We start from the raw sequence: 13,838 nt of genomic DNA, 5'->3' as shown, positions 1-13,838 counted from the left end.
CATCCTTTTTAGGAGGTTGGAAGAGGGACTTGGAGGTCAATTTTGTCCCAAGGAGGCTTAAAACAAAAGTTTCAAACCTCAGACTCACAAACGGCGTTAAAATGAAATGTTAATGGGCTTAACAAGAGAATGGAGAAAATAAAGAGAATTAGAGTCATTCATCAAAATAACATTGTGTCAGCAGCCCAAGACAGATCACTGCTGAGGGAGCAGGGCAGAAAGAAGAGAAAGAAACAAAAAAATTAACCCCACCGCAAAAGGAGTCAGAACTGGCTGGAGAAAAGGAATATGGTCTTACTGCCAATTCCAAGAAAACAAAACAAAATGGAAAAAAAAACCCAAAACAAAAAACAACACAAAGAATTTCTATGCCAACAAATCCACCATCTTTGGCATTTGCAACATGCATAAATACTCTTCAGGGAAATGAACACACATATGCCCACATCTTTAATAAAAGCTGCTAGACTTGGCCACTTTTTCTAAAACAGAACTGACAGCGTACCTATCATGTTCTCTGCATAGTTGCTTTCCTGAGAGTGTTCTGAGCCTGCCGTTTGGAATGCCTTGAAGTTTCTCGCTCTTGCTAAACACAAGCGTTCATGGAAAACGACTTCTGAAAGACCTCCCAAATTTCCCCATCCCTCAGGTATAAGATTACCCTGCAATCCTTTATCTTCTGCTTCTGTTACAAAAACAGAAGATTAGAAAAAGATACAACAGACATCCTTCCAAATTCTTCTGTGTTCCAGGGTGGCGCGGAATACCACACTCCTACAGCGAGCTACTTGGTAGCCTGTTCACCGCAATTTCATGCAATAGAATTCACTTCATCCTATTAGTGAAAATTCTTTGTTACGGTTTTTGCAGCAATAACATAGATCAGAAATAGACGTAGTAGGTGGGTACACCAGACTGGCTAAGAACCATAACACAAGACCAGTGATTTTTCTGAGATCAAAGAGAATCAATTTAAGTAATAGAGTGGGCTGGCTCGGACTCAAGCCAACTAACCAAGTCATCAACTAGGTACAGTCTGTTGTCATCTTGCATCAAATGCTAGCACCTGTCTGGGTCACTGTGCTTTAGCAGGACTCTGAGGCCACAGCATCATTTTGTAAGAAGGAACGAATTCTTAATGGCTGCCATGGAAACCTGAGAGCCATAATCCCACTCAAACCTATGATCTTCGGGCCATCAACACGCTGAGTTAAATGTCCTACAAAAAGTGAAAAAGTTCACTCTGGCTAAGGAGATCTGTTTCTCTTCAAGCTAATGAAAGGTGCAAAAGCTGTTGTGCCATGTCCATATATAGTTTTAGTTGGTCTGTTATTGGAGAAAGCTGTGTTCTCAACCGCTGAGGTCTCTGCCATCAAGAAGTGAGACCACGAGCTGACTCAGTAAGTCAGTATAAGTATAAAATCAGCTTCATTGCAATTTTTAATTTTTTGTACTGAACTTTATAATTTTTCAAATAACATTCACACCCTCCAGCTCATGTAACTTTACAACCACTATGTCAGGTGAGTAAGGAAGCCGCTAGTCCTCCTGTTTGACCACTGGAGACTGAGGAGCTCAGTGAGCTTGCGGTGCAGCCATTATAGTAGACAAAGCAGAGGAGGAAAATGGGGTGGGGAGGGGCTGGAGTGGGGGGACACTGCCCGCACGAGCTGAGTGACCTTGGGCAAGTCACTTCTTTTTTTGTTCCCGCTCTATAAAATCGGGGAAGGAAGAGTTAAAAGTCTTTCACTTCTGAGGACCCCTTCCATGGGAACATTCTGAGTGCTACTCATTCCTCCAAAGGGGAGGCAAACAAAGTAAGACAAGAACAGAATATGAGAAGTGAGTAAAGTGAACAACGGGAAGATGAGAGAAGAAAGGGAAAATACATGTAAGGATGACAAGAGACTCAGAATAAAGCCCAGGGATTGCATCACTGGTGACTGAAGGAATGCCATTTGCCATAAGGATGAAAAAAAATATCAGGCTTAGATCTAAAACTTTTAGTAGTCAGCATTTTGGGGTGATGATGATGATGATGATGACAATGATATCACTACTATACTAACTTTTTATTTTTTAGATGGGTACCAGGCACAGATGTTTGTACTAATCATACTCCTAGGTGTGTGGGGCACTGTTATTTCTGGGGTGTCTAAGTAGCAGATTTTGTTTGGTTAGTAACAAATAAGTGGGAACCATTATAACCAACTCAGAATTTACATTTGCACATATCCCAGGTGACATCCCAGCTCCTTAACGAGACCAACACAGGCTGGGAAAAGCCTGATATCCCAGTAGTGAACAAAGAAAGTTCACTGTATTTTTGTGTTTCCTTGATTTTTAAAATTTTATTTATTTTATTTGAGAGAGAGAGAGAGAGAGCATGAGCTGGGGGAGGGGCAGAGGGAGAAGGAGAGAATCTCAAACAGACTCTGTGCTGAGTGCGGAGCCCAGTGCAAGGACTCGCTCCCACAATCCCGAGATCATGACCTGAGCCAAAATCAAGAGTTGGATGCTTAACCGACTGAGCCACCCAGGCGCGACTGTGTTGCCTTGATTTTAAGACGCTCCATCAACTTAAAAACAGTCTTCCACGGCCACCCCCAAATGAGACAGAGAGGAGAAAAAGAAACACTGTCTCGCATTAAACTAAAAAAAGTGTGTCAGGATTTCAAGAATGTTAAAATGAAATGAAGGATGTTTTCAAATTGAGGCTATAATGCTAGCTCTGTGTCTTGTATCGGTATTACGCTATAATGTCAGTTTTCACAATTTTCAAAAGTAAAGTCGAACCTGTTCCCCCCCAAAATACTACACATGTTAAAACACACTGCATCAGCTTACACTCTAAACAACGGTGACTAAGCCAACGGCCAACATTTTGCCCATTTCTGCTGCCCCAAGACAAAATAACAGATTGGGGTGCTACTTGCCTTTCCAGGCTCACACTCGGTCCCGTCTGCCCAGGGTGTGTGCTGAGTTCGGCATACTCCATCCACATTATTGCACCAGAGTCGTCTACACTGCATCTGTTCAATTCAGTTAAACAAGTCAGTGACAATGTGGTTAGATGATATGGAACCAGGCAAGGACTGCTTTCAACTAACGTTTTGCCAACAAGATAGCATAGGTTAGAAAGGGATTTTTTTTTTTCTTGGTATGATGAATGATAAAATATGCCAAGGGCGACAGAGAGCAGCCCATGAGACACATTTCTATGTCTGGTAGGACTTCAGGTGGTGTAAAAGGGATGTTTGCTATCACGAGTAACAGGGAAAGGAATATAATCATGAGTAAGTTTCACTCAGAAATTTTTATTATTTCCATGGAATCACTGTACTTCCCAATTCACCACGCTATCTCTGAAGTCTCTCCCACCAAAACCACCAACCAGACACCCACAGGAAGAGAACAGGGCACCTCAGAGAGGCATAGTTTTGTCCATTTGCATCCTGATAACCACAGGGTCCAAGTGCCCACAACACACAGACTAAAATACCCCACACCCACCAGTGGAGCTAGCTACCACCAGAAATGATTTCAAGCCCCATGTGGCCATAGGGCACAGCCCTGACAAGCTAAAACAGGGAAACGGGTTTGTCTCATGAATGACCTTTACCGAATCTAGAAGAGTCCCTGTAATAAGGGTCATCCAGACAAGTCAGTGGGGATGAAAGGAGATGAGGAGAGGAAAGGGCCGAGCTGTGCCATTACCAGCCCTGCAACCCTGTCCGCTCTGAGCCTCAGTGTCCCAGGTGTAAAATGAAAATGATCATGACATCTTCGTTTTGGGCCATCATGACAGTGAAGTGAGAACGTGTGGTGAGGCATCACCTGTGAGCACCATCACTACTGATCAGCGTCATCACTGTGACTCTTGCCATTAACAGTCAGGGGACCATTCTCTACTTCGCCACCAGTGGTTTATGTGAGGGTGTGAAGCCCGTGGAAAACTGTGAATTAAAAACGTCCAGGACCAATGGACGAGGGCAGAAGTGGCTCCCAACACTTACCATATATGGGCACACCTGAGAACCTGGTCCAAAAATCAATTCACATTGTTTATTCACGTTGTAAAGGAGGCCGGGCAGTTGGTGAGGCAAAGGGTAGGGTCTGGATTCAGGTTCATTAAGCAAACACTCGCCGTAACCAGTGCTGTGGAAAGCAGAAAAATACAGATGGTGAGAGCAGTGATGAGAAGGTGCTGTCAAAGAGTCCAGACAAAAGTGAAAGCCATGCCGCCATTTTAAAGGTAAAGAGAACAGTTCCTTCTGGCATGGGCTTTATTCTTTATGTCCCAGGCTAGTGTTCAAAGGCTGAAGCTCTATTTCTGGTGTGTGCTTGTTAATGGAACTCTGGCTCTCCATACAACACAGTCAGTAGGAAACAGGCAGCTTTCACAGGATTTGTCGCATTTCAGAACAATTATCTATTTATTTTTTACCCTCATCTCCAATAGACTGTAAGCTTCTTAGGGACAAAGATAGTGTCTTTTTCATCCAAGCATGGGGCTCTAAACACCACAGCAACAGGTCTTTAGAAAATGTTTGCTGAGTGGATGAGTGAGTGAATCAACAACTATAAGAAGAAACACTTCAGGTCATCTGGTTAGAAAGAAAAACAGCAACTCTCCAGTTCTTTGACTTTTCTGCAAACACCTCTTCTGGAAAATTCACACCTGGTGAGTTCTGATTAATACGCCCCCTCTTCCCTGTGGTTGGAGAAATATACACCCAGTGACCTTGGACAATCACTTAACCTTTTGTACATCTGGGAGAGAAGAGCAATAAATCTGTGACACAGGGATATTGTATAACGTAATTGGATCTTTCAGCTGCCTGGCAGGAAGCTTAAAAAACAAAACAAGAAAAAGAAAAAGAAAGAAGGAGAGAGAGAGAGAGGGAGGGAAAGAGAGACAGAGAAAGAATGTTCTCAATTCAACAACATGGTGGTCTATGTGCTTTTCATCCACCCACATAACCCTCTTTGGGGTCATCTCACTACCCTCCCATTTTCGGAGCCAAACTTACTAAGTCAGAACCACATAAAGATCTGTGGCTTTCCCTCATCGTGTAATCGCGTTCATGGGCTCTCCCCCCAAACCCGAACAGACCTCGTAGCTTCGCCAAGAACGAAGCCACATTTACATATTGTCTTTAAGACCCAGGCCTTTTCTTGAGCTCAGTCTGTAATCTTCAAAACTCTGGCCAGGAGAGGAACTGCACGGATGTCAGGAGAGTATTTTTTTTACCTCCTCCCGGGAATGTCAACAAAAATAACAACTGCAAAGGAATGCTTGACTCTACATTTTCTTTCCCACAATGAGTTCACTACATGGAGACCAGACACCAGAAGCCCGGGCTCAAAGAAAGTTTAAGTCTTACTCTAAAAACTCAGTGATATATTTTCGACTACATTTTGACCACATCCAGGGGTTGGTGTAGAAGTTCAACGTCGGAGCCATGACGTGCTGGGGGTTCTTGACTCCTTCCTCCTTGCACTTGTTGTTGTCGTCATGAGGCATGTTAAACCTAGGGCCAACGAGACAGAGACAGGAGCGTCAGTAAACACCAAAGCACCAAGCTGCTATCACTGCTTCGAGAAGGTATTTGTCTCAGAGAAACACGTTAACTGCCCTCGGCATTGTGAATAGGAACCCACATCTTGCAGAGCAGGAGAAAAATCCCTAGGTGGTTCAAGATGGAGTGGAGCAGAGAACGTAATTCTCACCCGATTTAATACAACGTGCCTTTAAGGTATTAAAAAAAAAAAAAGACGTACGGTGGCCCATTATCTGAGTTAAGTGTTCTTTTTGGAATTGCAGACACTCTGAGCGTGCTGTAGTTGGTGCTAGAATACAGTAGTTGGAATTCCTAATAAGCTGTTAAAGGCCAATTTATAGAGTCAAGAATTTGGCAAGTTATGATAACACTGTGAATATAAAGAGTCCGTCAAGTGTCAAAACTTGAAGCCAAAAGCTTTCTAATAAGAGGCTCACTATGGGTCTTGGCATCTCCTCCTTCTGGGTCAGGTTGACAAATGATAGAGCCGTGTAGGTCTATCATTATAAAGGTATGTGAAGTTCGTGCACAATAAAACCCATTAAGGAAAGCTGCAAGCATGGAAACCAGAAACAAGCCAATTCAATTGGCTTAACGCAGACAGGGCAAATAGTTTCATGCTTCCTGCCAACGCCCACTGATTGGTACCGGCTTCCTAAAAAGTTGGGCACAAAAGGATTCTTAAACTAATCCAGGTTCTGCCCCGAGAAAAGGCTGTGATGGAGTGCCAATGTCCTCTCGGGTCTGGGAGGGAGCAGCAGCATTAAGACATACTTGCCATTCTTGGCTTCACCAGAGGAAATGGGGGGAAGCAATGATAGGAAGCATTTCTCAATCTAGAAACATCAATTCTATGACCCACATGCCATTCTCAGCTCTGGTAACGAACTCAGAGGGGCTATTCTCTCTGGATGACTCCCCACTCACAAAATTGGCACATGTGGCTAATTTTGCATTTAAGGGGGAATCCCCTCTACTAGTTCATCTTGAAACAGGGAAATCAGTGAGCCAGACAGAAGTGTGTAGACTTGTTTCACATGCATCTAAAAGCTGGGGAAAAAGCCTGTGAAGCCCATTCCATTCATTTCTCTTGGGTTTGGTTTTCCCTCTTCTAAAGCAACTTGGGCTCCTCAATAACTCTCTGATGGAACAATTGCCAGCTGGAAATTACAAGACAGAAACACTTTATTGGTCTAGGTTAAAATGAACAGTGGTTCTTCAGGCTTAAGAGTCCATTTTCTTAAAGGAATGACTGCCCCCGTTTCCCATTCCCAGCTGCAAAGTCAGTGTCATAACTATACCAAGAAACCCAACACAAGCAACACGCTCAAACCTTAGTTGTTTGTTTCTCTGTGGTGCAAAGGAGCTGGTGTTTACTCATCACCCCCACCACTCCTAGGTAAAATCAAGTTTATTTCATCACATCGACAGAAAACTTCTTTTCATTCAAATGTCAGGCACATTTGCTCACAGCAGGGGCTAGATAATAATATTCACTGAGCACTTCACTAAAAAATAATAACCAAGACTTCTTTTGCATTCACAATGTACCAGGCAATGTGTTAATTGTGTTAGATGCTTTATTTCATTTAACTATCTTATGTGAAAAGATCTATTACTACCCGTACATTTTATAGATGAGAAAACACGAGCTGTAAAGAGCTTGAATTACTTGATTAAGGTCACGTGGGTGATAGGGTGAGGGAGCTGGGATTGGAAGCCACTCCAGTCTGATTCTAAAACCCCTGTGTTTTGGAATATATCTAAAGCATATTCCCTCCTGTTAGACAAATTGTGGAAGATCTGTAAGGAAGACTGTGTAAGGATCTCTGTATCCAGGAGAGATTCAGTTCCTTCCCAAATTCCTCCTAACTCAGATTTGGTGCATTGAGAAGCACGTACAAGAAGGTAAGGAGCTGCTTCTGAAGTATCCAATGATACTCAGCAAATACAAGATCAACTGCTTTTTTCTCCCCAACAGGGTTTTAGGCTATCAGTCATGACTGTAACAACTTAATGTTTAATCTTTAAAAAGTTCATTAGAAAATCTGCTAAAAAGTACTGTAACAAATTAAAAAAAAAGATATTCATTTTCTGTTAAATATAAGCAAACCTAATTATATGAGACAAAGCACCAAAACAAAAAGAATTCGCTAACAGGCCAGAAATACACTTTTTGTTTAGCTAATAACTCTCACCATTCACCAATTATGTTATTTTCAAAAAAATGTCCCGATACCTTTGAGATGAGGTGCGTATATATCAGCCCCATCTCATAGCGAGGGAGACAGCAAACATTTTTCTCAAGTCAAAGAGAACGCAGAATTAGAACAATTCAGTCCAGAATTTGGGTATCTGGCTCCCAGCTGATTTCCACATTAGGGCTGGTACCCCAATATTACGTGCTTGTACCCCAACATTAACAACTAGACTTTAAGCAATTTAATACTGTTAAGGTCGTTTGACAGGCAAACACTATCTGCCATGTGGTGATTTCAAAGTTTAAGGGAGCTAATGTAAATAAAAACTTCTAGACCAATGCAAACGACATGGTTTTTGTGGGGGGAGATGTTTGTTAACTGTATAGAACTATACACCTGAGGCTCCTCTGTGGCTGAAAATAGTCTGCTTTTGCTAATCAAAATTCTCACTTTCCTTAAAATGTCAATGTTAGACTGGCTGTCCTAAAAGGAGTTTATAAACTCTTGTGAGGACGAAATTAACAGGAGATTAACTATATTTCTTTATAGTATACCTTTCTTAACCACAGATTATGGGTAATTGTTAATCCGTTAATCACACAAACTCTCACTCTTTGAACACATTCTTATCTCTAACTTCCCTCATTCTGATCTCTTGAGGCAGGACTGGCTGCCTTGTAGAAATGCCACCCTATTCTCCATAGTCAATCTATACCTCCTATTTAAAGGTCTAAAGAAATTTACTAGACTTTATGCAAAACAAACAAAAATCCGCAAAAGATTCTATTAAAATCAGTTTGGGAAAACTGAGTTAAACAAAATTAAGCAGTTTATTTTAATACAGAACTTGTCAGAGCCTTTACTTTATGTCACTGAGCCTTGTGACTCTAAGCAGGGCTAGACCAGGAAGAAAAAAATTTTTAAATTACTTGATTATAAATCTCCTTTTGTCCCCCCACAGACCATCTCTTGGAATTGTGTTGGAGCCCTTGTGTATTGGGAAACACTGGTGGGACCAGTTTTCAAACTAAGCTCCAAGAAATCCTTGAGTTTCACAGAAATATTTCAGAAACCAAAAGGACAGAGAGGAAGCTGACTAAGCAGGACTCTGGCCCAGCACAACTGCTCAATGAAAGCCGTGCTTCTTTTGTGCTATAAATATTGGGCATCTGATAATATTTCCATTGGAGAAAAGAAAACAGGTATGCTCTTAAAATATGCTTGAAAGTTACTAGTTTCAAAATATACCCATTATATGTTGAACTAAATTGGAGATGCCTCTATGTACACATCTCACTTTACTTCTAGAACAGCACGCTACACATAGGTGCCTTCAAAAAGCGTTTGTTGAAAATAAAGCTTGCTTAATAGATTATTTACCTCTAAACAAGGTTCACAGTGGCATGTAAATAGATATACAACTATATCAGTGACACCTTTTGAGAAAATTATTTTTAAAAGATATAGTATGAGTAATTAAATCATTCTAGAAAGAAAACAACGCAGATCAAAAATCAGAATAATTTCTAGTAAATTTACACTGTTTCACCCCACGTTCTAGCTCTGCTCTATTTCTAAAGAACAAAAAGGAAAAGCCAATTTCATAATAACCACTAAGTGACCACAGTTAGGAAATGTTTTCTTCTCTGTATCTTTGTTCAATCTCTTCTCTGAAAGAGGGACTTCACTGTGCCCAGGGGCTAAATGTCTGAATGAAAGCCTTGTCTATCTATAGTCAGGAACAATCTGGATTTGCAAAGATCTTGTGAACCAGGGCAATGAAGGGAGACCCTCCCAGATAAAGATGTTACTCAGGAAAGTTTTCTAAGCTAATAAATGCTCTGCTTCAGTGGGTGGGCTGGAAAGGCCTCATTCCTCCAATTCCCAGCAGGAAAGGAGAAGACTAGATGTTGCACAGAAAATGTGTGCGGTTAAACCCAAGATGCACGTCAGCTATGGCTGAAGAGGGGGCATGCGCTACTCAGCTTTCTAGAGTCAACTAGGTTTGAGGCTCTTCAACCCTGAGCTTTCTATTATGACTTAAGAAGTGCCTTACACTCTCTCAAATCGAGGGGATACTCACGGATGCAAAGGAAGAAAAGTTTTAGGCCACCCGGAATTAAATGAAAATAGGAAAAGGAAACATACACATGGCCCAGCTCGTGGGCTATTGTGAAAGCCGTACTCAATCCGCTGTCTTCACTAATAGAACAGCTTCTGTAGGGATCACAGATGGTACCCAGCTCAGCAAGACCTGCTCAAAGGAAAGAAAAGAAGGATTTACTTGAAAAAGCAATTGTGGCTTGGAATAAAAACATGCAGAAAACTGTCGTAGCCAGAGAGGACGTGCACGGAGGACTCACCTAAGGTGTCACATTTGTCATGAGCTCTGCAGATATCCTGTCTGAAAGCAAAGCAGACTTAGGGCCATGACAACACCAAAGAGTAAATAAACACAAGTAAACACCTGACAGTCTTCTAGACATTCACAACAGCACCCACCTCGCAGGCGAGGAGGTTACAAAGAGCAAACTGACAAGGCTGAGGGTCTGTAACTCGAAAAAGCTTGGGAACCAGTGACGTGAGGATTAAAGCTACATCAAGAGGGCTTCTTCTGCCCCAGAGAAAACCTCTCCAACCTGGGCTTTTCCACCTACCACGATTCTAGTTTCTTCATGAATGTTCCTGAGAAGGCTCTCTATGCCTCTCGTGTCCGTTCATGTACAAGGAAGTGACTGTGACTATCCTGAAGGTGGCCAGTGGGAAATACAATTAGGACGGCACTTCTCATTGTTGCCCTGCACTGCATTTCAAATATTTTTGAGTTTGTCACTACCGTGTAAAAATTGGCAGATTTCACTTAAAAGAAAAACCTGGATTTCTGACATCTTGCAAAATCACAGAAGTTGGCAACGCTAGATGCCTTCGTGGCATGGGAACAACCAGCTCCATATGAAAACCAGCTGCCTTTGGTCTGACGGCGTTTACCGCTCAGCCCGCCTGACACATCTACTTGCCTACTTGGCACCTATTGTCTCGTGGTTCTCAATCAGGGGTCATGTTGCTCCCCCGCCCCCAGAGACATTGTCGGTTGTCGCAATCGAGAGGAGAGGCTGCTACCAATAGGTAGCAGGAAGAGACCATAGATGCCGCTGAACACCATGCAAGGCACAGGCGGCCTCCAGTAGCGCTGAGGTTTGGGAGCCTTGTACCAGGGCCTGGCTACCAAGAATACGTGACCTCGTCCCACCAACATGACTGGAAACTGGAAGACTTGAGGAATGAGAAATCCATCTACCTCGTTACAAGAACAGCGGTATCATGCTGGATTCCACCTGCAGAGTTCTTTGAGTGTTGCCACTGGCAAAAACTTCTTAACGTTGTCTGGGCATTAAAAGAAATGGAAGGTCCTTCCTAAATGCAGAAAAGAATCATGATTGGCCCATTGTACCAACACCAATGAGATATGCCATTTCGGATACATTTACAAGAAAGAAGAAAAAAAAACTTGATTACCTGTTCATTATGAATCACAACTAAGTTCACAATAACAATATTAATTAAATTTCCAATACTTGGGTCTTTATAGATAGAGGCTACCTGCAACCGAGATAAATTTTTCAAGGTTAATTGTGAACTCTGTGTAAGAAATAAGCAATTCACTTCTTATGCTTGGGCTCCACCTCTTTCCACGTTTCACGCAAACATATGCATTTTGTAGTTTTGAATTTGCATTCATTCCACAAACATTTCTTAAAACTCTCTTTGAAAAATTCATAGACGGCAGTTTCAGGCAAGAATGAATCCCAACAAGTTTAAATTTCCAAGTGTTTTCTCAGAAATTGCATTGCCATGCAACTTAACAGTTCTCTGTGCCCAAACACTGGTTATTCACTTTTAATCAAGCTCTTTCATCCCAGCTGAAGTCCCAGATTGCCCAATTACGGACTCTCACATTGACCACGTTTGCTAATACAGCCGTTCTTCATGTTTACCTCCCATTTGTGTTCTTCACAACCTGGTAACCCATTTGGTTTGGTTTGGTTTGGTTTGGTTTTCATCATTATCATTAATTATGAGAGCTAATGTTCATTGAATGCTTATTGTGTACGAGAGCCTTGCTGAAAATTGCACATGCATTTGCATTTAGTCCCAAGAGCAAAACTCTGGGCTAAATCTCACAATCTCTGCACGAGAAGTGAGAAAATAAGGCTCAGAGAATTTAAGTAACTTTCCCAAGACTAGACGGCACTGACTGGCAGAGCCAGAATGTTCAACCTACATCAATTTGACCCAAAATCTAGGCTCATAACTGAAATTCTTCTGAAAGGTCTGAATTTATGGGCTGGAAATAGACTTGAGTCTGGGCGAGTTGTGATTAGGTTTTCCTCTCCCTCTTCTAGGACAGGAGAGGGCTGGGGCCCATGGGACTGAGCTTGGGGAAGGGAGACAAGGCGGGGAGTGCAGGGCAGGCAGGTTGAGGAGTCAGGTAGGGAGCACAAGGGAGTGGTTCACAGCAGTGAGGGGGAAAGACAAGGAGAACCGCAGGCCAGAGAGAGGGAAGAAGAACTCTTAAAGCATAGGTCCCAAACACGGTTGCTTTTCACATTCTTTTGGGAGAATTTATTAAAAGTACGTTCCTGTTCACATAAACTAAGGTCAAACCATTGGAATAAATGCTATCTTGAGTCTTAAAAGGAATGAGAGTAGATTGTACGGGCTATTATAGAACGATCTCCAGTATTTTTAAAAGAAAAGAACAATTAGTAAAATAGTGTATTAGAATGTTCTATTTTGGTTTGAGAAACGTTGCATATGCATACAGATTTAGTTGTGTTGTCCAATATAGTAGACACTTGCCACATGTGACCACTGAGGACTGGAAATGTGGCTTGTCTAAAATGAGACTGCGGTTGAATGTAAGACACATCCCGAATTTTAAGACTTTGTATGAAAAAACTAAAATATCTCATCAGTAATTTTTGAAATGACAGCATTTTGACAGAAATTAATATACATTATTAAAACTAATTTTACTTGTTTTTTTAAATTACATATGTGGTTTGCATTATACTTCCATTGGAAAGTGCTGGTTAGACACATATGCAAAAAACTTTTAACAGTGGTTGCCTCTGGGAGGGGGCCAGGGTAGGTAATGACACTTCTTTTTCATGATTAGTCTTTGGTTCTGTTCGATTTTTTTTTTTAATAAGGTAAATCTACTGACTTTTTGATTCAAAGTGAGAGTAGGAAAATATAGAGGGAGAGATCTGTGGGCCTCATCCCAAGGCTATTTAATTAGACCCGTAGCTGGCCGTGCAAGTGTAGATGTCAGACAGAGAGCACTGGGTTTGGAAAGTAGACCATCTAGAAATCACGTGCAGTCTCTAAGCCACTTACTAGCTTCATAAGACCCTGGGCAAGTGGCCTACCTCCTCTGAGGCTCAGTTTTCTTATTTATAAAACGGGGGTGATGATCCTACCTAGCAGAGTTGCCAGGAGGATAAGAAATGATGCCTTTTAACTCCGCGAGAATAAACACTCCATCCTGTCACCATTATTGTTGTTATAAAAAGGCAGCCAATAAATCATCTGACGTTCTCTTCAGTCACTTGCCTGAATCGTTGAAATGCCAGCCCTGAGAATGATCCTCCAAAGCACTGGGTGGAAACCCATCTCCCAATGGCACATTTAGGGACCTCATAAATCACCTTCTTTTGAATGTACTTACAATTGACATTAGAGTTAAAATATAGTGTTGAAGGTTTGTTCCATGGTATAAAACCATTTTGTAGTCCGCCACCACCATCACTTCTACAAACCGTGGATAGGATAAAAAACGTTTTGTTCTTCTGTGGGTCCTCTTTTCCCTGGTGCTGTCCGTCTTGTTACCATAGGCAGAAAGCGCCTTTGTTGCTAAGCTGCTTTTTAACACCGCCACATCATCAGCCAGGGTACGCCTCTCTCCCCATCTTCTTGTTCTCATTTTCCTCTTGTCTTTGCCGTGACTATTTCTGTGTTCTGTAACAAATCGGATGGCATGCATTACATTTCAAACCACTTCTCTTTCATA

General features: G+C 41.9%; 1 protein-coding gene across 5 annotated transcripts in view; it reads right to left on the bottom strand.

Moving 5' to 3' along the window:
- The window catches only part of ADAMTS9 (ADAM metallopeptidase with thrombospondin type 1 motif 9), a 156,714-nt gene that overhangs the window by 114,742 nt on the left and 28,134 nt on the right, over positions 1-13,838 (bottom strand). For 4 of the 5 annotated variants that reach the window (XM_045807539.2, XM_087866877.1, XM_087866876.1 and 1 more), the window contains exons 4-11: positions 13,497-13,786; positions 11,282-11,365; positions 11,064-11,179; positions 10,129-10,169; positions 9,914-10,019; positions 5,388-5,534; positions 4,017-4,158; positions 2,937-3,032 (exon numbers count right to left, since the gene is read on the bottom strand). In XM_045807539.2, coding sequence (XP_045663495.2) covers positions 2,937-3,032; positions 4,017-4,158; positions 5,388-5,534; positions 9,914-10,019; positions 10,129-10,169; positions 11,064-11,179; positions 11,282-11,365; positions 13,497-13,786 — 1,022 coding nt within the window. The remainder of the gene's footprint in view (positions 1-2,936; positions 3,033-4,016; positions 4,159-5,387; positions 5,535-9,913; positions 10,020-10,128; positions 10,170-11,063; positions 11,180-11,281; positions 11,366-13,496; positions 13,787-13,838) is intronic. The other variant, XM_045807541.2, reaches the window with a different exon arrangement.

The sequence above is a fragment of the Ursus americanus genome, chromosome 14 (assembly GCF_024610735.1).
Source record: "Ursus americanus isolate L20-20 chromosome 14, mUrsAme1.1.p, whole genome shotgun sequence".
NCBI lineage: Eukaryota > Metazoa > Chordata > Mammalia > Carnivora > Ursidae > Ursus > Ursus americanus.
The sequence above is the reverse complement of the archived record's forward strand: the minus strand, read 5'-3'. Positions and strand labels throughout refer to the sequence as shown.